Source organism: the organism of the source record quoted next, unplaced genomic scaffold, assembly GCF_019419815.1.
Source record: "Pyrus x bretschneideri cultivar Hongxiangsu unplaced genomic scaffold, Pyrus_bretschneideri_v1 Contig1, whole genome shotgun sequence".
Taxonomy (NCBI): Eukaryota; Viridiplantae; Streptophyta; class Magnoliopsida; order Rosales; family Rosaceae; genus Pyrus; species Pyrus x bretschneideri.
The window spans coordinates 2,789,917-2,816,874 of NW_025999390.1; the positions used below are offsets into that span (position 1 = coordinate 2,789,917).

General features: G+C 37.4%; 3 protein-coding genes across 4 annotated transcripts; 1 reads left to right on the plus strand and 2 right to left on the minus strand.

The window, feature by feature from the left end:
* The first annotated feature begins 311 nt into the window (after positions 1–311).
* On the plus strand, positions 312–1,803 carry LOC103952861. The gene is given in 4 exon segments (XM_048579186.1): positions 312–492; positions 605–848; positions 850–857; positions 1,145–1,803. Coding segments are annotated over 4 exon segments (816 nt in total). The 5' UTR covers positions 312–403; the 3' UTR covers positions 1,620–1,803.
* Positions 1,804–1,805: 2 nt separating this feature from the next.
* Positions 1,806–15,766, minus strand: LOC103952847 (myosin-15). Of its 2 annotated transcripts, XM_048579174.1 has the most exons (38): positions 15,328–15,765; positions 15,076–15,222; positions 14,249–14,394; positions 13,990–14,152; positions 13,613–13,671; positions 12,956–13,112; positions 12,547–12,696; positions 12,308–12,444; positions 11,794–11,940; positions 11,597–11,698; positions 11,123–11,180; positions 10,935–11,036; positions 10,448–10,485; positions 10,232–10,358; positions 9,975–10,148; positions 9,227–9,358; positions 8,687–8,796; positions 8,305–8,365; positions 8,041–8,218; positions 7,721–7,926; positions 7,320–7,439; positions 7,136–7,234; positions 6,451–6,672; positions 5,919–6,058; positions 5,641–5,752; positions 5,409–5,456; positions 5,225–5,320; positions 4,886–5,056; positions 4,491–4,634; positions 4,114–4,290; positions 3,489–3,614; positions 3,213–3,283; positions 3,019–3,118; positions 2,877–2,933; positions 2,735–2,791; positions 2,540–2,620; positions 2,372–2,454; positions 1,806–2,252 (listed from the first exon to the last, which is right to left on the minus strand). In XM_048579174.1, exons 1-38 carry the CDS (start codon positions 15,445–15,447, stop codon positions 2,129–2,131), a joined length of 4,542 nt encoding a protein of 1,513 aa, XP_048435131.1. In that variant the 5' UTR covers positions 15,448–15,765; the 3' UTR covers positions 1,806–2,128. The 2 variants fall into 2 exon arrangements, 1 of the variants encoding a protein (XP_048435131.1); XR_007256329.1 differs by lacking the exons at positions 1,806–2,252; positions 2,372–2,454 and having other exon boundaries at positions 2,545–2,620; positions 2,896–2,933; positions 15,328–15,766.
* A 2,130-nt stretch (positions 15,767–17,896) lies between these two features.
* LOC103952837 (LRR receptor-like serine/threonine-protein kinase ERECTA) lies at positions 17,897–25,097 on the minus strand. Its single transcript, XM_009364526.3, is given in 28 exon segments — positions 17,897–18,487; positions 18,578–18,948; positions 19,043–19,390; positions 19,484–19,612; positions 19,759–19,832; positions 19,936–20,007; positions 20,113–20,181; positions 20,310–20,381; positions 20,491–20,562; positions 20,645–20,716; positions 20,792–20,863; positions 21,021–21,092; positions 21,171–21,242; positions 21,327–21,398; positions 21,541–21,612; positions 21,840–21,911; positions 22,020–22,091; positions 22,196–22,264; positions 22,361–22,432; positions 22,540–22,611; positions 22,744–22,815; positions 22,910–22,938; positions 22,940–22,982; positions 23,068–23,139; positions 23,230–23,301; positions 23,382–23,453; positions 23,574–23,715; positions 24,487–25,097. Coding segments are annotated over 28 exon segments (2,979 nt in total). The 5' UTR covers positions 24,590–25,097; the 3' UTR covers positions 17,897–18,109.
* Positions 25,098–26,958: the final 1,861 nt, after the last annotated feature.

Sequence of the window (26,958 nt, forward strand, 5' to 3'; positions counted from 1 at the left end):
TAGTGATTAAAATCTCGATTCATCTTTGATTTATTAAATCGAAAATCAGAAAAACCAAAAAAAAGGATTGAGAAAGTGTAAATAATAAGGAAGTGAGATGGAAACATTGGAAGTAGAATAGGATGTGAAGCAGAGGATGACGGCTCATTGAAAAATATTGAAAGGTAGATCTTGGTTGGCAAAGGGATTGAGGATAAGGCCTAAAGTCTTTGCTGGCCATGGCTGTGCACTGCCATCATTTTTTAAACTAATTATAATATAAATTAATAATAATTAATTAGGTGCATTATCCTCTCCTAATCAAATAATCAAGCACTAATTAATCCAAGGCATATCCATCCTGTTAATCTCATCCGCCTTAAAGCTATATATACAAAATATTAATGCACAGACAACAAAGTATATGAAAAGACAAACACCATGTGTCTCCTTCTCCGGCAAATCTAACGCGCTCTCGAAGATCCGCCTTCGCTCATCGATCCTATTTCTCCGGTGAAGTCCCAAATCCCATTTATCCGTTGAAATCGCAAATCCTTTTTTTTCCCTGATTTGGGAGATTTAGATTGTGTTTGTGATATAGATTAATGTCGATCGCATTGAATAGCGCCGCCGCCAGGATCGGCATTGCGCCGTCGTCTGGGTTCGCGCTTGGTGGGTTGATCTTCGATTCACCGGAAAACGGCCGGAGAGTTGCCGCCGGTGAGGTTACGGTTTGTTCTTCGAGTTCGTCGTCGATTGGGAAGAACAGCGACGATGGATCGGAAGGCAACGACGGCGGCGAAAATGACGAGGCTCAGAGCTCGTATAAAGGTCCGTTGGATGTGATGAACGAGCTGGAGGAAGTTTTAGCCCGTGAGGTTAGCGGTTAAACCCTTTTCTCATTTTTTTTACTGCAATTTTTACTTTTGTAAATTGGGGTTCCTCGGAATGTTAGGAATCAGGATAGAAATTTTTGGTATTGGCCCAATTGGGTTTTTACCGCTTTTCCTGATATTCTAATCTATTCTAATTTATTAAAAAAAAAAAAAAAAAAACTATAAACTTTTAAGCGGCGGAAATTGCCTAACCAACTAGCTTAACTCACGTCTATGGCAATCGAGTTTTTCTAATGTGATTTGATTGATGAAATTATGAATAAATGCAGGAGAGGGATCTCGAAATACTACAACTACAAATCCAAGTCCTTTACGAGTCTAGCAGAAGCTTCATCTTCTTCCAACATTCAGGAGCTTGCAAAACCAGACAATGCCTACACCCGAAAACGCAGGAACCTTCTTGCTTCCAATCAGATGTGGGAGAAGAACCGAACCTCCTTCCCGCTGAGAAGCAACGGCGGCGGAATTTCAAAGAGACCGATTCCGTCCAGTCGAAGCGCATTGGCTTTGGCTGTCAAGTTAGGCAGCTGCTCGGAAAGCAGTACTAGTAGCGCAAGCGAGGATTCCAATTCGAGCTCAAATCCAACGTCGCCGCGGCCGCCTCTCCCACCGGGTTACGCCTGTCCATTAGGAAGTTATGCAGCTTGGAGATCGTATTCATTGGCTGATCTGCAAGAATGTACCACTGCTACTACTGTAAATAGTTCGCGTTTCTCGGCGGCCACCACTAAACCGAACGTGTAGAAACCTAACTTGAATCTTGCCGGTGTTCTTGCCCGCATCGAAGGAGTTTGCCATGATGTCGAGAGGTATGGTTTTTTTCTTGTCTAATTTTTAATTGAAAGTTTAAGGGTAGAACAATTTGAAGTATCTGATGTTATTTGTACATACGTTTAATGAGTAAAAGGACCATATATTACGAGTTCCATCTCCACCAATCTTCAACACTTGTATAATAATTAATTATCAACAACTGCGTTATATAATTTACAAAACATGGACGCCACCCCGCGTCCAAAAGAAACAAATTAATTGGAGAGAAATGTAGTATAATTACAATTAGATGACCAGTCCCTAAACCTGCAACTGACTGGAGGCAAAATAATTCATCAAGTCAGATGAACCCTAAAACCCCCAAAAGTTAATTAACAAATTCGAGCAATGTAACGAGTCATCCCTCTTAATATTTAGATGACTGCTGCTCATTTTTCGAACTTCATAAAAGACGTTTCCCCTTGAGGTTAGCACACCATCTACTTCTGGGGCTGCACAAGAAACTGTACGCAAGTATAACCAGACAAGAAAGATGGAAGTTCGATTTCAGAAGGATCGATTAGAGGAATCGCCTTATCAATATCTTCGGTGGAGAAAGGAATGCTGCAATCAGAAAGTGAATTAAATAGGGTAAGGTTTGCTATTCTGTTTTTATCATACAAGGAGCGATATCTTGGTGAGCGTGCAATTAAGACCAGATAATTGGACGAGAAGCAGATTACCTCAGATCGTCATCCAACAAGAACGAATTGGAGGTTAGATTCTGGTTGTCCTTGTTCAAATTCTCCCTCATTTGAGCAACCACCTGCAAGCAATGACGTTCAGAAAACAATTGGGACTCTAATCACAGAGTTTATGGCACAACAACAAAACTAAATACGCAAACATGCCTCGTTGGACACACTCTGTGTGCCGTATTTGTCGTCCCAGTACATAGTACTTATTCGGTAGATTTGTCTGACAGTCAATGCCTGGACATTGATCACAATGCCAATGAATTCGTTAGAGTTCAAATATACTTTTTGCGAAGCCAGTGACAGGAAAAAGAGAAAATTTAGACAAATAAACAAGCAAGAGGATCATACCGGACAAAGATCCTGCCTAATTTCATCCAGAGACTTTTTCCTCTTCTGATGTATTACCTATACCAATCGCACGCAGAAATGGTTCATAACTTCTCATAAATTATACATGTTAAAAAATCAAAGAAATAGCTTTAGCTTATACCAGAAAACCAACAGCTTGCCTGATATAATTTAGCTCCTGCCAGGAGGTCCCAGCATACTGCATTGCACAAAGAGTCAGACCAACAAACCTATAAAGTTCGTTTAAACAGAAAACACTTGCAGCATGGTAGTTATATACTTGCCTCCTCCCCGGTGTTGACAATCCATTTCTCCAGTTCAGCAAGACCTGATTTTACATATTCACCATTTGAAAATGTGCAACATTCGCGTCGAAGCAGTAGACTGCTCAGGGAAAGAAAAGGTCGGGTCAATACATAAACCATTGCAAATGTCATTTTATTAGCAATGAAAAACTGGAATAGCAATAAACTCTTGCCTGTTGAAAAGTGACATATTGATGAAAGAGAAGACCTGTGTGATTAGCTTGCGAATAAAAAATGAGGGTACCTAAGCAGAGTAGTGTTTAGGTCAGAAATGAATAAGAAAAAGTCGACAAAGGGGATCTATGGAATAAATATTAACCTTCAATTTAGCAAACAATTACATGATCTCAGATATGAAGCTTTGACATCAACTAACGGAAATTGGTGATTTAGATCGAAAGAAAGCAATGTAGATCTAAAGAAACAAATCAGAAAAATGTCCCACATACATGATTTCCACGTAACCGACTCATAAGGGTATCCAAGAATTTGATTATGTTGTCCCACTGACTTCCTGGTAATTGCTGAGGAGCGTTACCAGGTGATATAGATGACTTTCGCGCAGCTTTGGGTGCCTAAAAAATTGCCATGAATATTCGTAACATTTTAGGTCAAAATAGTATGCAGATCAACCAAACACAAATAAAACAAAACCGAATAGCCAAAAGATAGCAGTCAGACATGAAAATCAAATATTAGGCTTCAGAAGGGCAGCAAGTACCAACTGACGTATGGGTTCGTGCTTAGATAATTGCTAATGGCAGGTCAATACTTGTGATTGATTCAAAGCAAAAGAGTTAAATGATTTTCACTATCCCCAATGGTGTATCACAACTTAAAACGAAGGAAAATGCAAATTCATCCATTTCTCCGTTGTCTCATTGCTTTAAATTAACTAAACTATAGCAAGTAACCACTAAATGAATACACAAACATGAACAAAATTTCTGGACCAACTACCATTTTTCCAAATGCTAACAATAGTATAATAAAAGTCATCCTATGTCAGAGAGTGAAATTGCACCCATACTTTGACTTAGAATACTTGAGCAGATCAGACTCAATCAGATTCACCTGAATGCATGAGCCCAAGAGCGGAGCCAATTCCTTCTTCAAATTGTCGCGCATCAAGCCAAAGATCTTTTCTACACAAGCAGTTAGCTGCTGTTTGAACAATACAGCTGGATATCTTGCTTCAAGATGTGACATACCATCTTCATAGCCAATATATTTGAAAGGAGATGTCAGTCCCTGAAAATGAAAGTGGGGGGATGACATTTAATAAACTACAACTGAAATATTGAAAGTAAAGCAAACTGACATAATAAACTCATCATGAGTGTGGAACTCAGTAAAGTTCAAAGGAGATCTAAAGAGTATTTTTTGGTCGAACAATTACGTATACAAAGAATATATATTCAACAAGCCCGTCATTTGATTATATAACTTACTTGTGCAATCCTGATAGCTAAAACAGAAGACCCAGAACGTTGAGTTGCTGGGAAACTATTTGGTCGTAAATTCCTCTGCAAAAGGCATAGAAGCGCTGAGGCATTGGACAGCCAATAGGGCAATGTTATGTTCTCATCCCCAACCTGAAACAATGGCCATACAGAATTTTTTCAAATATTCTAAAACATTATGCAAGTAGTTTATTTCACATTTGATCGAGAATAGCTTTTACATAATATATGTATCTCTCCACATAATTTATTTCAGGTACAGTAACACATCAGTTCAAACCTTAAGCAGAAACAAAATCATAAGCCAGTAAAACATCAGTTCGAGCCTTAAGCAGAAACAAAATCATAAGCCCAAAGAAAATTGACTGAAGCAAGTAAATTACCTTCAGAACATCATTTATTCCCTCAATTATATGGTCAAAAATAACTGTACGCTCAGACTCAAAGGCATGCCACTGAAGAAGGCATTTGTATATGATACAAGCAGCCAATGGTTTGCTGTCTTTGAACCCTAAATCTTCTTTAACACATCTTGATAGGAATTCATAGTTCTCCTGTACATATCAAAGCGACATGCTTAAACTTATAAGCCCAACTACCTAGAATGGAAATGACAGAAACTTTATGGCACTGTGAAGATAACCGCAGTTACAGTCCATAAGAAGATTCAGTGGATACCAAAATTTAAAGCTAAGGGTCAAATAAACAATAAGGGACAAAACCTGGTGCTGGTGCCTCTCAACCGCTAACTTTGATCGGCGTGATTCTGGCAAGCCATGTGAAAAAGGTGCAATCATTTTTGTAGGTGTGGGTGACTCCTGCATTAGATGGTATGACACATGAAGAAGTGTTACTGTGACGGTTAGATGAAAAATAAATCAGAGTGAGAGGGAGATCATGTCTTACGAATATCGACTTCTGGTCAGTGATGGGAACAAGCACACCAGAGTTTTTCTGTTTACATTAAAAAAAATACCATAACTTGAGAATACAGTCCAGACCCACAAATCTATGTTATAAGATTTTATGAAGCAACAAAATTTGACACCAGTAAAATCAGAATGCATACAAAGAGGTTTTCAACCGACTTTTTAGATCAAACCCTTTAATTGTACGTCGCTTGTACGTAATCATTTACCTCTGGAACCGACTTTTCAACACCATGCCGAGTGCTCTTTGCAGGCACACTAAGGGCCTTTAGTCGCATGATAAGATTTTCCTCCTCTAATACTAAGAGTTTCTCCTCAAGGCTGTAATTTAGATACAACATAATAATTAAGTATCAATGAATTGTAGCGTAATTGATCTGAAGAAAACATATTTGGGGTGATAAACAAATCTAAAACTGATGTCCAAAACTACTTAACAACACTGAAAGAAACACTCAAAAGATAATTATGAATTTCGGAAAAACACCTCTTTACATTCTGCTGGAGCTGGTTGCACTTCTCTTCAAATTCCTGCAACTTCTGAATGGTGTCTGTATTGTCGCTTCGAGCCTTGAGAAGTTCAGTTTCTAGAGCTGAATTCTTCTTATCCAAGGCATCCAAAGAGCTCTGGAAACAACAAATAAGAAAATTTTCAAAGGACACCGCAAATGTCTTAACCATCCCCAAATGTTGGGAGGGATAGGGTAGAGAAAAAGAAAAAACACTCTCAAAAAGAAAGACATGCCAAGAAAAAGAGAGAATAGACTTCAGTAAACGTTAAATACCTGTTTAGGTCAAGAAAAGCAAGTAAGTTTAAAATGATTAAAAAATAGTGAAAAAAATGAGTTTGTAACTTTGTATTTATCAAATTTTTGAGAATTCAACTAATTATATACCATGACTCTAGATTTCCTGCCTGAGAGATATATAATTTCTGAGTACATAAGATGTAGCTTACAAAATCCCACAAAGTAAAACCGACCTAAGAACATAAATTTAATAAACATCAGAAGACTCACTTTTAAAAATGCACTTTCCCTTCTCAATTCAGCCATTCCAATGATTTCTCTTTCCAAAGATGATTTTTCTTTCACTGATAACTCCAATTGATTTTGAAGCACTGCATTCTTGTTGCACTCATTAATTGTAGCCAACTTTGATGCATCTAACTCAAGACTCAAGGATTCCAACACTTTTTGAAGTTTTGAAATTTCTATTGACTTAGCTTCCTCATTCGATATCTGCATTCAGTTCAGCTTGCAGTAAGCAAAGGAACTTCTATGCACCCATACAACAGTTTGTCAAGTTGCTCAACCAAAAGAAATAAGGTTAAGTTGAAACTAAAAATTTACACAAAAGCACCTAAGCACCTTTATAATGATTTTCTGAGGAGATGTGACGAGCATATAAAGCAAATTACAAGTATCAAGTGATATATTGGAATCAATAATTGGGAACTCACGATATATATAGTTCTTTTATCAAGAGAATTTGGCAAGTGCTGAAGCTATTTTATGGAGGTAAGGTCAAAACCTTCATTTAGTCCATGAGCCATAATATTGCCAATTAGCTACAAACTCTATTGACATACATTTGGCACAAGCAGAGTAATAACAGAAGTGCCCCAAAAGCAGGTTACCTAGTACTTTAATGGATGAATCCACAAACCAACCAACACAAATTTTAACACAGCCAAATAAATACCCGTAATCTTTTCTCAAGTTGTAACCGCCATGTGAGGTCCTCTAACTGCTTCTCGAGTTTACCCTTAGCTAAACGCAAGGCACCGGTCTCATTGGCCTCCTGCAAAATGAAAATAATTAAATAAACATATAAAGAAATTCTCATGCATATTGTTTCGTCAGGAGCAGCAGTATAACTGACTCACTTGTTTAAGCCTTCGAAGCAATCTCCTTGCTAACTTTTGCCTCCAAAGACATTGTATTGCTACAACAGAAGCTTGGTGATGTTGGAATGCCGAGCGAACCTTGCACGTCCTCCACCGAGCCTAACAAGTACATACTTTATGTCAAAACAGAAAGCGAAGTGGCAGTGACATATCAAGTAGACAACCAGACAGATAATCATTACAAAGAAAAATACATTTATGCATGAATAGAATCCAACTTCATAATGAAGAACATATTGCTATTCCTAAAAATATTCCACCCGCATATAAAAAATTTCCAAAACACCCTAAATTTCTAAACAAAAGAATCATATCACAACACTCTACATGCTTGCCCACCGCAAATTATTACACAGGAAAAGTCCATGAATTAAGTTTACCTGAATCAAGGTGGCAGCTTTATGTTTCTTTCCATGCAAACATCTTTGGCGAATTGAAAAACCACGAATATTGGACTGTATGACAGTAGCAGCTGAATATAATTCCATATAAGCACACTTTAATAGCCATCTTTGGACATGTTTCTGTATTAAAATAGCAGCTGCTGCCTCCCGTTTTAAAGTATACAGCGCTCGAGCAAGGCATCCTTCAACCATAATAAACATCAAACATCAACAAAAAAAAAAATACAATGGATCTGAAGAAAATGTTGGTGATAAGAATTTGCATTTCTGATGGAAGTCTGGCAGAAACATCTGACCTCTGCAAAAAGCTTGGATTGCAAATGCAGCAGCCCGTTTGGAGACAAAATCTTTGCGAGCAACAAACGTTCGCAATTGACGTTGAATGCACTTTGCAGCATTGTCCAAAACCCCAGCCCGTCGGAAGTCCAGAACACCAATTTGACCAGCCCTAAGAAATACTTTGGTCCTACCCAACTTCAAGGAAAGAACAACCTTAGTCAAATTCTCTATGAGCAATAATATCATGTGAATACCATCCTACTGGATCATAGGATTCGTACCTGAAAATTCTCTAGCTTTAACATTTTCAAAATTTTCTCAGATAGAGATTTTTCATCATAGCTGCATAAGCATAGAGAAGCAAAGAGGTTAAATGATATTAGAACAAGGGAAAGGAGAAAAAGGAATTGCTTCAGAGACTTAAAAGAAAAATATTTGAAAAATAAAACAGAATTAGAAAGTTAGGATCAAAAGAAAACAGAGAACAGCATCTTTTGCTAACCATTACAAAATACTAGGCAGATTAAAGTTTGCAACACTAGTTTGCAGCAGAATAAAATGTAAAGTAAATATTTAAAAACATTAAATGTGATAAAGGCAACCAGAACATCTTCAATATTTATTAGGCAGTCTTCAAGATTAAGCACTATGAATGAAGCTCACCTTCCATCAATGAATTCAGAAGCTAATAATCCAAATCGATCTATAAACTCTGCATAAGTTCTACGTGTGGGATAACCTGCCAGACTTATCCGAACAGCCTCTAGAACACCCTAAGCGGAATAAGAGAATCATTAGCGTAAAAAATATCACATTCGATAAGAAACACTACGCAATGCGAATGCGGGTGAGAGCAGAAACCAAACAAGTACATGAGGTGGAGTGGCTGGGTTAAGATGTGTGTTATGTTGCACCAATATTGATAATACAAATAACTTTTCAAAAACTAAGATACAGATATGACAAAGATATGAAGATAACAAAATCCATATAGTATGAATTGTTTCTTTCTTTTATTATTTATTTTTTTGTTAGCATATAAACTCTTTAAATTTCAAATATCATTCAAATACTCTCTTAAATTCAAAGTTTTTTTAATTTAGCCTTAAACCTAAATGAAAAAAGTAGGCAATCCTTTTTTTTTTTCTGTGTATGACAACAGATCCAACATAAAAGAAACATAAAAATTTTGATCGCACTTACCCCACAGCGTAACTGATGTAAGATGCTCAGATTCTCAAACTTTTGTGGTTGATTCAATGAGTTCGGCTTAACACAACGTATGTAATGAGGCTCTGTTGAATTGAGGGTTTCCATCAGTGCTTGAAGTTGTTGCTACAATAACCAAAACAGAGGAAAGGGGCAAAGTATCAGCTTAATAACCATCTAACAAGTAATTAAAAGCAAAATTTTCAGGAGGGAGGTACATCACACAAATAGGCTAATCTTAGAAGGCAGTAATAATTCCCAATACAGGTCAAAGTAAATGATCAGTTGAATACAAGCAGAAATGATAACCACATCATGAAGTATTATCTGAACAATATCAACAAGTAGGATGTTGTTGGACGCATGTGTCTGAGAAAAAGAAAGGTAGAGATTCAACCTAATGCTATTTACACAAAATCTAAGACCATATCAGAAAAGAGAAAACAATGACATCCTCAAACTGACATTCATTTGTGGAAAGATAAGTTGAAGCCCAAAATCCTGCACTGACAGCAAACAACATACAATTTTTTTTTCTTCACTGAACCGTCTACTGGATTGGTTAATGATCTCGTGCAAGTTTCTTGAACAAAGTTTATCATTGCATAAAACAGAGATAAGAGAAAAATCTCCAGCTGGAGCCTCTCCTATTAATATCTTTTCGTGTATCAGCTTCTGTAGTCTTTTAAGCAGTTGCAACCAAACAACATCACATCACAGAAAGGATAGAGATGGAATGTACCTTAAATCTAGTGGCCACAGAAGAAAATTTATAGGATGATCTTGAAGATTCCTCATGTAGTGAACCGAAAAGACCAGCAACAAAAGGGTGTTTGGATGAAGACAACAGATTGCAATGTTCTACGACAACATAATCACGATTCTTATCCAAAAAGGTATCAGTGTGATAAGTAACCTGAACAAGAAGTGAATAGACTATATTATAAATGATTCAATATCAAGATGCTGCACACAAATATGTAGTGACATATAACATGCCTTTCCAGCATAATGGGACATGGTAAAATCTGTTTCCGAAAATTTTGCCTTTTCCAACCTTGGGTGGGCCCGGAAAATTTGAAACAACCTAGTTGAAAAACTTTGGTGTGTCGATTTTGGGAACATGCTGCAAAAATAAGAAAATCAGGATAAGAATAAAATTCCAGAAAATACTACGTAGTAACACGCACCAAATTATAGTGAACTTAATTGTACCAAGCTTCATCCAAGAGAGCAATTATCCCAACAGGTTTCTGCAAACCAATGAGTGAGAACATAAGGTCCACGCGTTACAGCCTCTCAAGGCACATAAAAATAGAACACTATGGAAAATAACAGCAGGCAAAATGTTATTAGAAAAAAAAAAATGAAGAAATACAGTTATTTTCAACTTTTGTCATACTATAGAACCACCAAAACTCAGACCACAAACGCCCGTCATGCATTTTTCCTCAAAGCAGGGTGGTAGCTTCAATCATATATTAGTTCAGAAAATATGTAGAACTTCCCGACCATGGTCATTCCTTAGCACGTAAATACGACTAGAAATTAGGTCCACTCCTTGCACACATGCTACTACGACATCAATCCAGAATACTGATTATCCTTTTAAAATCATATACTAAAAGGGAGCGAAGAAGAAGATGGCTTTGCAGCTTTCCATACAAATTTGTCCAAAAAAAAGGGGAGACAGGGGCAAAACCTTCTCAATCAAATCTAGAACATCTTGGTTGTCTATGAATTCAATGTAGCTCCAATCAATTTCCTCTTTGCTATACTCCTCCTGCTCCATCTTGAACACATGCTGGAACAAGTGGGAACGAAGTTCGAATACAGTGACTAATTATTGCATAAAATCGTATATTAATTTCAAAAAATATTAACGCTCACCTCATTAAAGTGTTGCTGCAGCTTCTCATTTGCAAAGTTAATGCAAAATTGCTCAAAACTGTGGAAAAGAATAACTTAACCAGAGGAATAATGTACAAACGCAAGGATACTCTAATAATAATAAGACTAGAGTTTGACTTTTGACAAGACAGAAATAAAACAATAATGGTAACAACAATGATATAGGACGAAAGAGTAAAACGTGAGTAAAGAGACTATGACTATCACCAACTAACAGATCAGTTGGGATGTCAAAAGTCCAATCACCTTATGAATTACAGTGACAAACAAGATGTAAAAACACACATGATCCCAAATAATTTATAATAGATTTATTGACCCTCTGGACAATTCAAGCAAATTCAGAGCAACATGACCATTTACTATTCAAACTTTCAACGGCACTTAGTATTCCGACGCCAAATTTAAGACTCATAATATTTTAATGGAAATAGATATGGGTAAAGATTTTACCTGTTGTCCTTAAAGCATTCAAAACCATAAATGTCCAGGACTCCTATTTGCAATTGGGAAGTCACATCTTGGCCAACAGATGTATTAATCTTATCAACAAGCCTGTGAAAATATCCGAACCCAAATAAGGTAGAGAAGATCTTCCCAGACGAGTGAAGAAAATGAAGTTCCTAAAGGGGCTGTTGATGAAATCATACCAGTTAAACAACCGCGAATAAACAGTCTTTGCCAATGCATCTCTACTAGAAATAGCACCACTACAGTCGAGAGCTTTAACAATAATTCCTTCACGAGTTTGGATTGTACGAGTAGACAGTGTTGCTAATAAGAGGTCCACATCACACCTGATTGTACAAGTTTGGATTGTATCAAGCAACTCTAAGTTAAATTATTGAATGCAAATTATATTCATGATAAAGTTTGGGCAGGAACTTTCTTTAGCATGTTCCTATCACAAAATGCAATAGAATGATTCAGTTACAAGAGGTATTCCAGAGAAATATCTCCTGACTCATAATATGAACAGATTGCATTAAATATTCCATGAAGATACCCCCTCAGTAAATTACAAAGAAAATCTCTGAATTGAATGTTCACTCATAAAGTATTAAAGAAACCAACAGGATATTAAAATTAACCCTTCAGTTTGTTGAAAGTTAGTTGGGGAAAGTAAAAGTTCAAGTTCAAGTTCAAGCTACATAAATCACCTACATGAAAAGATTAGCAGCCATCTGCATATGAAAGTTCGATTTCTGATCCTTTAGAACTGAAGAGTCGTGCTCTTTCCCTGGAGAAAATTCAATGTTCCCCAAATGCAGAATTGCAGCTAAGGTGCGGAATATTGCTTCCTAAAAAGGTAGAAAAATGAATCTCAGAAACATCCAAGAGCGGAAGTGAGGAAAAAAAAGTATTCATCTTAAAGCGCCATCCACTTGGATTAAGTTTTAAACCTGATCTTCACGGCCAATACCAACAATGTCCATTGCTGTTCTTGTCTTCGTATACTCTTCCGCACTGCTCACTCCAGCAAGTTCATACGTCTTGCTTTGATTTAAGTAATGGAAGTGGCTTGGGTGGCCTAACTTGTACTTCTCTGCATCCTAGACACATAGAGACATCCAAATAACAATATCCAAAAGCTTCAATAGAGTACATAATACTGATGATCATATGTGAACCACGAGGATGCATAGAAATGGTGAAAGAACACATGTACACGCACACACAACTTGAAACATCGTAAGATGCATGAGAAAAACACATGCACTCAGTGATACACAGCTAAATGACTGCAGATGCTTAGATATTTAAAATGGAAACCGTGTGATAAATCCATCCAATCACAGACACAAAAAGTACCTTTCCAGATGCGCACAACTGGTAAAAACAGTGGTAATTCCTTTCAGGATCTGTAATCTGAACAACACGGGATCTTTCCAGTAGATAAGTTCTAATTGCAGCTCCAGATATTCTACCGCTTGCATCAAACTGGATCTCAACAAACTTGCCGAAACGACTGCCTCAGAGAAGCATGAAAATGGAAGGAATATCAATTTTTAGTTCCAAAACTAAAATGAAAATTGGCATGATATCAGAGCAACTTGCCAGAAAAAAATATACAAAGTAGTTAATGATATACTACTAAACTGATTAACAATTACAATAATATAACCCTAATTATTGTTTGATACAATAAATAAGTTCATTAATGAATACTATTACCTATTAGAAAGGGCAGAAAAAGTTCAGTAATGATATTCTATAACCTCTACTACATCCTCCAGCAATAATTACCCTCAAAGCGTTTATTTTGTACTAAGAGCCAAGACCTAGTTCATTTCATTATGCCATGATCTTCCTGCATTGCCCTTCATTCTCAACTAACCATCATAACATTTACCCCAGTCTTTTATCATCAAGAAAGCATACATTAAACTCAACAAAAAGTGTGAGAATTTCAAATTTATACATATCAAATTAGTAATATTTCAAGAGAAGAATAAACAGATAGCACACCTTGAATTGTCATTCCTAACAGTCCTTGCATTACCAAATGCCTCCAAAAGGGGATTCGACTGAACCATGCACAAAAAAGAATCAGTGACACATTAAAGCAACAAGATAAAAAATTCAAAAACAAATTCTAACAAAAATATAGAACACTGAGTTGACCAATATTCTCAGTAAAAATGAAGAAGATCAAATCCTTTTCTCAAGCGTTGGACAACGACGAAAATCAAACTGGTCCCAGAAAAAAAAAAATTTTACCTCAACCATAACTTCTTCGCTGCCAAAATTTAATGGCAAAAATGAAAAAACCTTATCTATAACAGTGTGAATTTATGCCTACTCTTATACAGAGTTAGTATTGTTTGAACAGAGGTAGATCTTACCTCAAGAACTTGTTGTTCAACAGTTCTCTCATCACCAGCACCAGCAGCTCGGCCTCCTACATAAGTAAGATACTGCATAATCAGTTTCGTCGTTTCCGTCTTTCCAGCTCCACTTTCACCACTGACCAGTATTGATTGGCTTCGTCCATCATTCATCATTGCTCTGGATTACAAAATCAAGAAAAGCTAACTTGAGTCATTCAATCGAATAGCAATAAAGAACCAAGGTCAAGACTCAATAATCATAAAGTTGGCATACCTATAAGATGCATCAGCCACGGCAAAAACATGGGGGCTTAGCTCACCAAATGGGGCTCCCTTATACTGCTCCATCATATGGACATTGTATAGATGGGGAAGCTTTGTGAATGGGTTAACCACAATCAAAATGCTCCCTGTATATGTCTACCATTGAGAAAAGAAAACAATTACTTCAATTCCAAAAGTAGGTGCCATAAACCAATTTTAGTAGTATGAAAATATAGAAGGAAAAGTTTTTGTATATCCCATATGGAAACATAAACATTCAATATACCGCATTTTCAGCAATTTATGATATTATCCATTTATCCTTATCTCATCTGGAAATGAAGGAGTCAAACATGGCAAGTGAATAACCAAATCCATTATAACACTCAATATGAGCACTTTCCTATACATTTAACAGCAGACACTTTCAGTCATCCCAACTCAACAGTTGAAACCAAGGATTTATTTGTGTTATACTTAACATTTCTAGAATAAGCCAATTCGCGTCAACCATCGATTGCTAAGCCTCATCTAGGGGGTAATGGAAAACCAGTAGCACGCCAAGTGGAAGCCATCAATGAGACAACCAATAGTCAATTTGAAAAATTCTGAATCATTTAAACCGATCAACAGAGTAACAAGTCATCATCAGTCCTTGATGACATAACAAAATGTGGCACATGACTTCCATAAAATTCGGAACTCCGCCAAGTGGGAAGCCCAGAAATCTTAAGTTAGTCCACAATTAACACCAGTCGATACGCAAATCAAGAAAGCCCTTTAATGAAACAGCCGTAACACTCCAAATATACCAATTGCACACGAAAATGGACTCACATATATATCATTGAGAGCGTATCTCCTCTGAAGATTATACAGCACACCCGGCTCGTTCAAATACGTAAGCTTAGTCATGTCGTCCACTCCGCCATGCTCGTCCTCATCTGCATCCCTCGGAAACAGCTTCTCCGGCGACGCCAAAACCTACACACCCAAAACCCCCACAGTCAACACAAAAAATCACCTAAATTTCAAACACACTAGTCAGTAATTTACACACAAAAACCGAGGGCTAATGTTTCAGTTCACCTTCTTTCCCGAAGTGGTGACGACCTGGAGCTGCTTCCCCTTCCAGTCGGCGACTTCAGCCGGGGCCCAGGCCAAATCCCGGTCCTCGACCCATACCTTAGAGCCCCGGCGGAGGCTCATCTCGGCGGACGTCCAGCGGAAACCGAGACCTTGAGCTAGTGACGGGAAGCCAGAAACCCTAGAATTCGGTAGAGAAGACGACAAGTGGCGGAAGAGCCGAAGTCGACAGAAACAGAGAAGGACAACGTAGAGAAAGTGAGAGTGGAGAGAGAGAGTTTTGGGTGAAAATTTTGGGTTCCCGCCCTAACAGCTACAGAGCAGGAGTCCGAAATGGTGAAACCGAATGTTTATATAGCGTACTCGACACGTCACCCTCCAGTGACTCTGGACGCAGCAGGTACAAGTTGGCAAATTTTAATGGCGGTTTTATTTGTTTTTTGTTTTGCGCAGCTTCTCCCGTGAGAGACGTTACGAAATTTCCGTTTTTTAAAGAGGTTTTTTGAAATAGGTCCAAAGTAACTAAAAATTGGACCTATTTTAAAAGTTAAAAGTCATTAAAAATTGGACCTATTTCAAAAGATAGTCTATAAAATTGGACCTATTTTAAATTTTCCCTTTTTTTAAATTACTTTTTGCGAATCTTTCAATTTCATTTCCGAGAAAAATCCTTTTTTAACGTACAGATCCGTCTACTGATTTTATTTCTTTTTTTTAAACAAGCAATGATGTGTAGGAGGATCGAACTCGAAATTTCAAGATAATTTTCTTGATCAATTGAGTTATAAGATGTTTAATTTTTTGTCTACTGTTTTGACTTGTTAAAGACGTTATAATTTTTTTCTAAAACAAAGCTAAACTACAACGGAGCTGAATAAAACTACTTTATTATATTCTTGTGGGCATATTACAATAAAACAAAGAAGACTGAATTAAGATAAAAAAATTCAATACCATTTGTCAGCATATTTACTAACACTACAATGTAGTAGCATTCTTCTTACTTTTAAGTTTGAAATCTCAAGTCCAGCTCATTTAAACGATGAGTTCGATGCCTAAATAATTATGGATGTCTTGTGAAGCTTAACTTGAATCTTGAAACCAACTTGGTTTGCAAATTAGGGGTTTGACATGTTACATGGATTTCAAAATCCAATTGAGGGGGGAATTTTGAAACCCTTATCCCCTCTTAGGATTTAAATTCCCTTGCCTATGAAAGCATTTATTGAAATTTTTATTTTTGATGTTTTCTTTATAAGGAGGGTATTATTGGAAAATAAAACAAACTTTGATTTATTTCCTTGTTACCGTTGTCCCCAATAATTTCAAACAATGGAATAAAATCATTCCTCTGCATGGAAGCCCACTTTTTTATTTTATTTTCATAAAAGCAATTTACTAAAAATTTAACAAATATGATTATTTGTGGGCCGACATTTTCCAAGGCCCGTGTAGAATCACATGTCGATGGCGGGCCTCAGGTGGCCCAAAATCTTGTTAAAAAGATAAATTAGTATTAGGATAGATCTTTTCCTTGTTTTGGTTAACCAAATAATTAAGTATGATGGGATTCAACTAATGAACTTTCAAGATCCTAAATCCAAGAGAATTTCTTTTGCTTGGACGCCTCAAGTTCATTACAATTTCTGAGATCCTAAATGTAGGGTACGAGGCCCAATTAGGGTTGCAGGTCCACGATTCAGAGTTCGAGGCTCACATTCATGGTAGATTCTTGTGTACTGACACCCATGTAGAGCATCTGACTCAAAGGGGTAGGAGATGTGGCATTCGATGGGACTATAGATTAGATACCAAGGACTCCATCTTCTTTATGAGGTGGGCTAGATTGTTCATGAGGTTCGAGCGTTCGGATCCAAGAATTTCTCCATACTAAAAAATCTTGGATCTCAAGTTTTAAGACCAAATAATCCTTCTTGATAACATGTTACCCCAAAAATAATGCCCACAAAACAATGATGCATAATGTTCACAACTTTATAGGCAAAATTGCAGCACAAGTCCCCGTTGTTTATCCGAGATTTCACTTTCATCCTTCCGTTAGTTTTTCCCCACCCACAATTCAAATATTAAAAAATAATTTGCACCATCAATAATGGTAAGAGGCAAACCTGCTCGGAGTTTTCAACTTCTCAGACTGACACTGTCCTCTCAAGGACTGCATTATTGCTCGGCAGTCGGCAGGCATATAATGCACCTCCGCAGGACCACCCGCTAATTTTACCCTGGTAAATCTGACCTTGTGTGACCCCCACTCCGGCCCCTTATGCTGATGGGCCCCGGTCGGGCAAGTCTAAGTCAAGGTTACTACAATAACAACCCTACAGTTATTATACTTACGTAGGCTCAAGTTGACTAAAGCAGTATCCGATCATATTTTCCGAAACATGGGTATTCCCCTCCCTCGAATTAGAACGGAAAATTGACCTCAACGATCATCTTGCAAACCATATCAAACTTTTGATCATTTATCTAAAGTTTCTTAATTAGAATATTGGTTGAATAAGAAGGTAAAACAAAGTTTCTTAATTAGAATATCGCTTGAATAAGAAGGTAAAACGAAGAAGCTACTTAACTTTATAAAGCCATTAATAAAAGGTTGTTCATATTTTGCCCATCTTTTCACCTACAAACAAGCTGAAAGCCAAATCTTTGTACATAGTTTTCAATCCCCTGAGCCTCCTTACTTTCCCACTACTCTTTCTCAGATGTTTCATGACATGTAACATCATCTAATAAGTCTTCCTCTCTTAAAATGCTTCATTTTTCACTCGCTGTTCTGAGAAATTACCTCTCCAAACTTGAGAAACAGCTGGGCATCTGAGGTGCTCATGGATGGACAATTTAGCATGTGCGGCGTTTTGAGATTCGCGTACTCGTCCACGTAGCACGGCACTTTGGCAGACGGGTGTTGTGTCGATGGTGGGTTGGCGGAGGCTGGTTGTTTTGGTGGTGCAGGGGAAAGCACGAGACTCCCCAACACACGAGTTACTTCATGCATTGTTGGCCGGTCTGTTGGCTGCCGCTTTGTGCACAGAAGGGCAAGCTGGAAAACCTTCTTCACTGCTCCGAGGTCTGTGCATGTGGCCGTGATCTCAGAATCTACGGTTTCCATGACAGCATTGTTTGCCGTCTTGGATAATATCTGAGTCAAATTATATGAAGCATTATGTGAGAAAATTTGTTCAATTTGAATGCATTGTGAGAATACAAGAAAAGAAATAATGTGTCCTACCAAATGATGGAGATTTGATTCATTGTCTACGGCTTTCCTTCCTGTCAGCAGCTCCAGCAGAACAATTCCGTAACTATACACATCGGACTTCTCAGTGAGGCGTGACGTTCGCGCATACTCAGGATCTATATAGCCAATTGTGCCCATTATGCAAGTAGACGTATGGGTCTTTGAGGGGCATAAGTTCTTGGCAATGCCGAAATCAGTTAAATGAGCTTCAAAATCCTTGTCCAATAGAATGTTGGACGACTTGACATCCCGGTGTATGATTCTGGGGCTGCAATCATGATGCAGGTAGGCAAGCCCTTGGGCTGCTCCAAGGGCAATCTGGAGACGAGTTGTCCAGTCGAGCTTTTTCTTCTTGGAAGGGCCTGAATGTAAAAAAAATTCAGTAGATAAGGAATTAAAATTAGGTACTTTGTAACACCAACAGGCTAGCGACATTCAAGAAACGGGTGAACCTACCATGAAGGAGATCCCAGAGACTGCCTTTTTCCATGTAATCGTAAAAGAGAAGGTTTCCGGAGGAAGACAAGGAGTACCCCTGGAGGGTCACCAGATTTCGATGCTTGATGCTTCCAACCGTCGAAAGTTCAGTCTCAAACTCCTTCACGCACTGAGGATAGTGCGAGTAAAGTTTCTTGATAGCCACTGGCTTACAATTTTTCAGAACACATTTGTACACTGTACTCGATGCACCATAACCAATTATATACTTCTCACTCAAGTTTTCGGTCATCCTCATGATGTCCTCATATACATGAAGTGCCATATTCATGTTAAGTATCACCAGCTTCGGAGTTGAGTAATTAACTGCCTATTTCACAAGCAAATGGAATTGATTAGCTTAAGTTTCTACTACTGTAAGTGTTGGAGTACAGAATAATTATCTTACGGGGAAATTACCTGGTTTGTCAAATGAACAGTCAGGAAAAGGAGTTGGATTATATGGCCTGCATGCAGCAACAAGAATCATGAGAAGAATCACAAGGGCACCAAGAGCGATTCCCAGGATAGCAGCTTTAGATAGTGTCACTGCAAAAGAAGGGAGATATGAGAAAAAGTTAAAATTCTTCGTACTAAAGTAAATAACAGATTATGTAGTCGGTCACGTCAAATTTTGGTCCCAACTGTATCAGTTATCTTTGAAGCTCAGCATGCCACTTGATATCGATATTTACCTCGCTCTGTTGGACGAGACTCATGACATCGAGAATTGAGCCAATAGCCACAAAGATCAGGGTTTCCAATAAAACTGAAAACAAGAGGTTACATCAGCCAAAGATGGGGAAAAAATTAAGCTAAATGGAGTAGCTAATTGTTTATGAAATTTCGGAAATATAGTCAGAATCTCTAACCTGTCTGGTGAAAACCTTGAGAAGTTCTTGCTCGTGGGAATATCGCCTGCCAAGTTGTTGTAAGATACATTTCTGCAAGGATTCAGCGATATTTAGTGTTTGAAAATAAAAGCTGCACAACCCTGCCATCAGATTGAACACATAAAATAGAAATTTGAATGCTTAGAATTGACTCACAATACAGAAAGGCTGAAGCAGTTTATCAGCGACACCACATCCCCGGATATATTGTTGTGGTCTAATCTCCTGTTATATTGTCATTAACAACGCAAAGAAAATCAATATGCAAACTAGTGACGTATTCAGTAACATTCTACTCTTCTTTCAATGACTATACTGGTGAATATTATAGAGATCGGTATGTGGAAACTTACAATAAATTCATATTCTGCAGCTGACTGAGCTCTTGAGGAATTAATCCCGTGAGCTGATTACTTGAGAGGTCTCTGCAAAAGCAAACGCATTGAGTTTATGTAAGAAAAAGCAGAAAGAATAGAACAGATTATCGATTCAATTCATTAAAAATAAGTATCTAACGAATAAACAAATACATACATTTCCATAACACTCCTTAAATTACCAAACTCCCCTGGAATAAATCCCGTCAAGTGGTTTCGACTCAAATTCCTACCACATAATATCATCAGGTGTCAGAGAATAAAAAGAAACGAAAAACCATTGCAAACGAAAATCAAGCAGTTGAACTCACAGCTTTAAAAGATGTTCCAAATCCCCAAGTGATGAAGGAATGGTTCCACTTAGTTTGTTATTTGAAATATCCCTGTGCGAAATTAACCACATAAGTTATTAAAAGAAAGGAACACGGGAAGAAAATACTAGGACATTTGATACTTACAAAGTATCCAAGTTACCAATCCGAGACAGCTCAATAGGAATTGGGCCACGAAGATAGTTGGAGGATAGATTTCTGAAAATGATAAATAATTTTTTTCTCATCAGAGCAACGGGACAGAAACCTTAATTCATAATACCTGACTTCATGACATGAACATGAAAGATAAATGTAAAACAAAAACAGGAGCATGTTTTAACCATAAACCAACGTTTATATTGATGGAACTTACAGATAAGTCATACTCTCGAGCCTCTGAAGAGCAGGCGGAATGGTTCCATTCAACTTGTTCCCATGCACATTGCTGATATCAGAATAATTAGGGATGAGCAACTTAAGCCAGTTGATAAAGCAAACTAATAACTGAGGTTTATATGCTTACAGGCTGTTCAGATTTGTACACGAACTAAGATTATCAGGAATGGGCCCTTGAAGATAGTTGTTCGCAACGTTTCTGCAAGGATGTTGATCAGTAACTCAAAATTTAAGGCATGCAGACACCGTTCTCACTTAAAAGAAACATGGCAAGAGAACCTACAGGTCATACAAATCCGTAAGCTTCCCAAGTTCAGGTGGAATATATCCCGTAAGATGGTTATCATTCAATTCCCTGCATACGCAAAACAAATGGGACCATACATTGAATCAAAAAATCATATGTGCAAATAACTACGAAAGAGATGCATGAACAGTCCATATCTGTAGCTATGAAAGAAATACATTCAAGAGGTAAAGTAAGAAAGTTCACATACAAATAATGCAGCCTTGTCATCTGTCCGAGCTCTGGGGGAATGGATCCATTAAGCTTGTTACCATGCAAATACCTATACAGAATATTTAGGAGTCAGAACTTGCATGCAAGCAACATGTACTTTCTTCAATAAGGTGTTAAGTAGTAACCAAATAACTTAACGCCCGATAAATACACAAATGTATTGATAGAAAATTTTTCATAATTTGTGGCTCATTAGATGGAGGTTTACGATCTGAAATTTGTTAAGTCATACGTCTACATACTTTGTAACGATTTCATAATTACACACATACTTACAATTTCTCTGTATAAGTCAAATTCCCCAGGATAGGAGGGATCGATCCACTTAATGCATTGCTGCTCAAATCCCTGGAATGGAGACAATGAAGATACAAGCCACAAAATGTAAAATAAATTGAAGCATAGGGGACTTGTTAAAACTCCACAAGCTTCAGATGTATACAGTTAAGCACTTACAATACAGCGAGAGCCTGCATCAGGCCAATCACAGATGGGATAGGCCCAGAAAGTTGATTACCTTGTAATGATCTTGCAAGCACAAAGAGACCAACATTTGATAAACTAATAAAATTGAAAATTTTTATGACATATCTTTGATTTGAGGAATCTCAAAGAAAATTCCAAGCACTTACAAGGTGGCTACTTGCAGGAACCCAATATTAAATGGAATCTCTCCAGTTAGCTGGTTGTAGGATAGATCCCTGCCAATCAAAAGGGACGAAACATATTTGAATAACCAAACTACGGCAAAGTAGAAATATTTCTTCATCAGTGAGAATTTGAGACAAGATACGTACAAAACCTGGAAAGCAGTGCAGTTCCCTATATTTTGAGGAATGCTACCGGTCAAACTGTTGTTTCGCACATCACTAAAGAATAGTAGGGAAAGAGCATTAGACTGTTAAACTATCTTCTGTACTACAAAATATAACATTCTTTAAGGCTTGAGGAAGAAGGGGTTTAGATATGAACTTACAAATACCATAACCCAGTCAACTGGCACATATCTGGAGAAAGAGTTCCGACTAAATTGTTCCCTCGCAAGCCACTGCAATGGTAAAGGCAATAATAATTACGTTGGCAGTAAAGCAGAAATAACATCACCAAACGAATTTGGAAAGGCTACACAATGAAGAATGAAAACAAAAATTTAGCATCAGCAATTGATCAGTCTACTCACAGATACTGTAGAACTTCATTCCAGTATATAAGCCTTGGTATTTCCCCAGTGAGATTATTCTGTGCTAGGTCTCTGGAATGAGCAATTCAGAACATAAGAAATTCAGTCACATGTAGAAAACAATTATACATATGATGAAATATAAGATGGGGAATAAAGTAATTACAAAATCTTCAGATTCGGAATCTGGGACAACTGTCGAAGGAAGTGGACCGATCAATTGATTATTTTTCAAAATCCTGCAAGTCCAACGAAGCAGTAAGAACAATATAAAATATATTCAAGCAATGTTTATGCATAAAAGTGAGCTTCTTGGGAACTTACAGATTTTCCAGCTGTTTCAACTTGGATATCGAAAATGGTATGTCCCCAAATATCTCGTTGAAGGACAAGTCACTAAGAACACCATTAACGAAACAGTCAATCAACTCGGCATTAAAAATGACGAATTCTAAAATAAATTCTGGTAAAATTCGAATAAAGTACATGTTTTGCAGAGCCGAACAGTCACCAATCTCATCTGGGATCTGGCCGGATAGGCGGTTTCCCCTCAAATCGCTGATCAAACAACCAAATAATAATCAATCTCTACCTAAAATCCCACCAAAAAACCAAGTGGATTTTGAAAGAAAGTTTACATAGACTGGAGGTTTTCGAGATCTCCTATTACAGATGAGATTTCCCCTCCAAGATTCAAACCTGATAGATTACTGCACACAAACATTATTATAATCAAACAAAAAGAACACATGTTTAAGATAATATTAAAGAAATTAAATTAATTAAGTCAACCCCAATAGGGTAGGAAAAAAGGGGATAGTGTTTCTTACAGTGCAATGACATTGAGAGAGTTATCACATGTGACGCCTCTCCAAACACAATAATCTAAAGAGGGTTGGTCTGTCCATTCATAGAGAACATTGTCCACATCCCTAAATGCCTTCTTTATCTCCAGCAGTGTTCTTCCTTGATCTTAAATATTGCCAAAAATCAAAATCTCAGGCTCCAAAATGGTATATAAATATATAAAGTGATAAACCCCATAAATTAATTTCACAGACAAACCCTGCTAATCCCAGTTTTTTTATTATTTTCACACATAATTAAAACCCAGATAAAATTTCAGAAATTAGGGAAGAACAGATGGTTGTTATCCAATGCTTGGCTACTTAGAAAGAAGGAACGACGGTAATGGAAAACTGCTTTGGTAGAAAGTTGAAGACTTTGGTGCATTTTCTGGCTGCCCAAACAGAGAAAAGCCTAAACTCAACCAGAAAAAATTTCACTTGTTTTGGGAAAGAGATGGTTATCCTCTGTTTGGCTGCACAGAAAGAGGGAAGCGTAGTAGAACATAAGTGCTTGTTTGAAAGCTCAAAAGCTTTCGTGCATTTTCTGGGTGGCCAAACAGAGTAAAAGCCTAAAACATTCTGCAACAAGTTTCGTTGGGGAAAACAGATGGGTTAACCCTTGTTTGGCTACAGAGAAAGACGGAAGAGTAGAGACGAAAGTGCTTGGTGGAAAGCTAAAAACTTTCAAGCATTTTATGGGTATCCAAACAGAGCAAAAGCCCAAAACAATGTCTGCAACTCAACCCGGAGAAAATTTCACACTAACTTGCGGGCAAAACAAATGGGCTATCCCCTGTTTGGCTGCAGAGAGAGGGGACAGCAGAACATAATTCGTGCTTAAAATCTCAAAACTTTCTTGCATTTTCTTGGTACCCAAACAAAGTCTGTAGCTCACCGTTCTGTGAATCCCCATTGCCGAAGCTCATACACCCAAGTAGAAGAACCAGAAGCACAAACTCCACCCGAACTGCCACGACGGCAGTCACATCAAACCCCATTTCACAAATTGCCCGCCAAACTTCAGTCCCAAAAGAACAAACGCAGATAATCCGTACACCCCCAAAAGCCAAAAGAATCCCTCCTCTTCCCTCTTCCTCCTTCTCTCCTTGGACCCGGCTACATTGAACCACCTTTACAAAAACAGAGCTTCGGAGGCTGAGGATATTTTGGGCGATCAAAAATTCTCCAACCCTTAAGCTTTGGTATTTTTTTTTCCCTTTCCCTTTTCCTGAAAGTCTATTGATTTGAAAAGAAATATTCAGACGTAGAGAGAGAGAGCTTCTTCAAACCAAAAATCTAAAGCCTGCCATTGTTCAATCACATCGCTATGGCAGTAGGCCTGTAAATACAACTGTATCGACTGGAGAGAGTGTGTAGAGAGAGAGTGAGAGGAGCTAGAGAGAGGAAGGAGAATTATTTTCATGGATAAAGTTAAGAAACCACATGCCAGAGGTCTCAGTCTCCCTCTGTTTTCTGCAAAATCACTGCTCTCTCACCTCTCTCTCTCTCTCTCTCTCTCTCTCTCTGTTTGTATAATTTTTCGGATTTCTCTCCTTTTCGCTCTGTCTCAGTGTCCACCATGAATTAGTGGTCGCCTTCAGTGGGCCTAAGTTTTATTTCTATTATTTTTCAAAAATTTTGTTATTGCAAAATGGCCCCTAAGTATTTTGTATTTGTTGGTTTGGTATCATGTTTGGGGACAATTACCAATTACATCCTGTAGATTCTGTTCTGACGGAAAAATAGCAAAATAAAGGAGTATATGTAGAGCTATAATTTCATATGTCACAAGTTGGGGTCCTGATGGGTACAAATGCTCAAGCTACCTTGTGTTTATGGTTTGTGAAATGTAATCACACCTCTTGTTTCTAAAATTCACACCTTCGATTCTGAGTGATTGAATTCAATTAATCAAATTGTTATTAGTAAATAAAAGGCATAAAAAATGAGAAATTAAGAGTGTGAAAATCACCGCTCTTTCATTCTATCATTTTGTTATATTCGTTCATATTGTCCACCTGATTGCACATCAATGCACTTTGTTGCACTAGTTAATGATCAATCCATTTGATTCTACTCATGCTCTTGCTGTGATTAACGACCAGTCTAGGAACATGTCTGTTATTGGTATGACTGCAAAGGACGTAGTGCAATTAGCGGTTGTATTTCAATTTAAATAGTTCATGTACGTGCCTAAAAATTGTAATGGGGTTGCATATAGATTAGCTCTTTGCCGTGTCAATTGGCAACAACGTAGTTTGGTTCGAGAATCCACTTAACATTATTCAAGATCTCATCATCCAAGATTTGATGCAACTCTCGTTTGAGGTGTTTTGAAGTTAAGAAAAAAAAAACACCAGTTAAAAAGTTAGATGTTTTGAAGTGTTTTTTACATTGACCATTAAATTGGATTAAATAATTATCATGGTTTTGGAATGTCATAAGAAATGGTAATTACATAAATATCATGTAGGGAAAGACAGTTGTGTGTTGGTGAAAGGGAATTCAATTTATGGTCCATGCTCTTTGGAATAAAGTTCAAAGTGGTATTTGTTGAAAATAGATAAGGAACAAAGAAACAGTAATTAAAAGAGACATTTGAAGATTTATTTCACTTTTGTGTGTTTGTGGAAGGGACCTTGAAGTTGCAAGCCAAAAAACAAGCACCAACTAACATTAAGTAGTTTTGTCTTGCTCAACGTTAAATCATGTTCACATTTCATAGGCAGTGTAGTCACCCAAATTTCATTTAACCATCTGTAGCATTGCCTGATGAACTATGGATCTAGTTTTGTTTTTTCCTCGACTTTTAAGGTGTGCAAATGTCCCTTGATTTGTTTGTTTTGTTAATTATTCTGTCAATTTAGTGATTGTTTTTATCCAATTCATACAATAAAAGCTTTTGAATTTGATTTTTGTGGCTATGTTTCAATTCCACTTGAAATTTGCACAAGTTGAAGACTAAGGGGTTCAAAACCTAATTAAAAGTTTGTCGGACAAAGTGAAACAAGGTCCAAAGTTCAAACTGAAGTTTTTATTTATAATCAATATTGGAACCATTCACTACATATTGTACGTCACTTTGCTAAATTTCCAACATCAGCTTTTTTATTCTTCGACCTCAAGTGTCCCAAATGAAATTGAACTCGTTACGATGTTGTTTAACATTAACAAACAAGATTAGAATAGGATTGGAATCATAAATACGTGTAATGATTTGTACACCACACATGACTTTTGTACAATTAAGGTTCAAATTAAATACTTAACACAGACCCTAGAACTTTAATCATAATTAGAGAATCCGTGAATTTAAGATCAAATGCCATTAAAAATATGGACCTCCCAACCTTTATTCATATTGGCA

Coding starts and splice junctions, on each gene's coding strand:
- LOC103952847 (XM_048579174.1), bottom strand. CDS start 15,447: ATGAGCCTCCGCCGGGGCTCTAAGGTATGGGTCGAGGACCGGGATTTG. Junction 3,615..4,113: donor TCTTGGGCTCATGCATTCAG/GTGAATCTGATT, acceptor GCAATTTTTTAG/GCACCCAAAGCTGCGCGAAA. Junction 2,253..2,371: donor TTGTTGGATGACGATCTGAG/GTAATCTGCTTC, acceptor TTCTGATTGCAG/CATTCCTTTCTCCACCGAAG.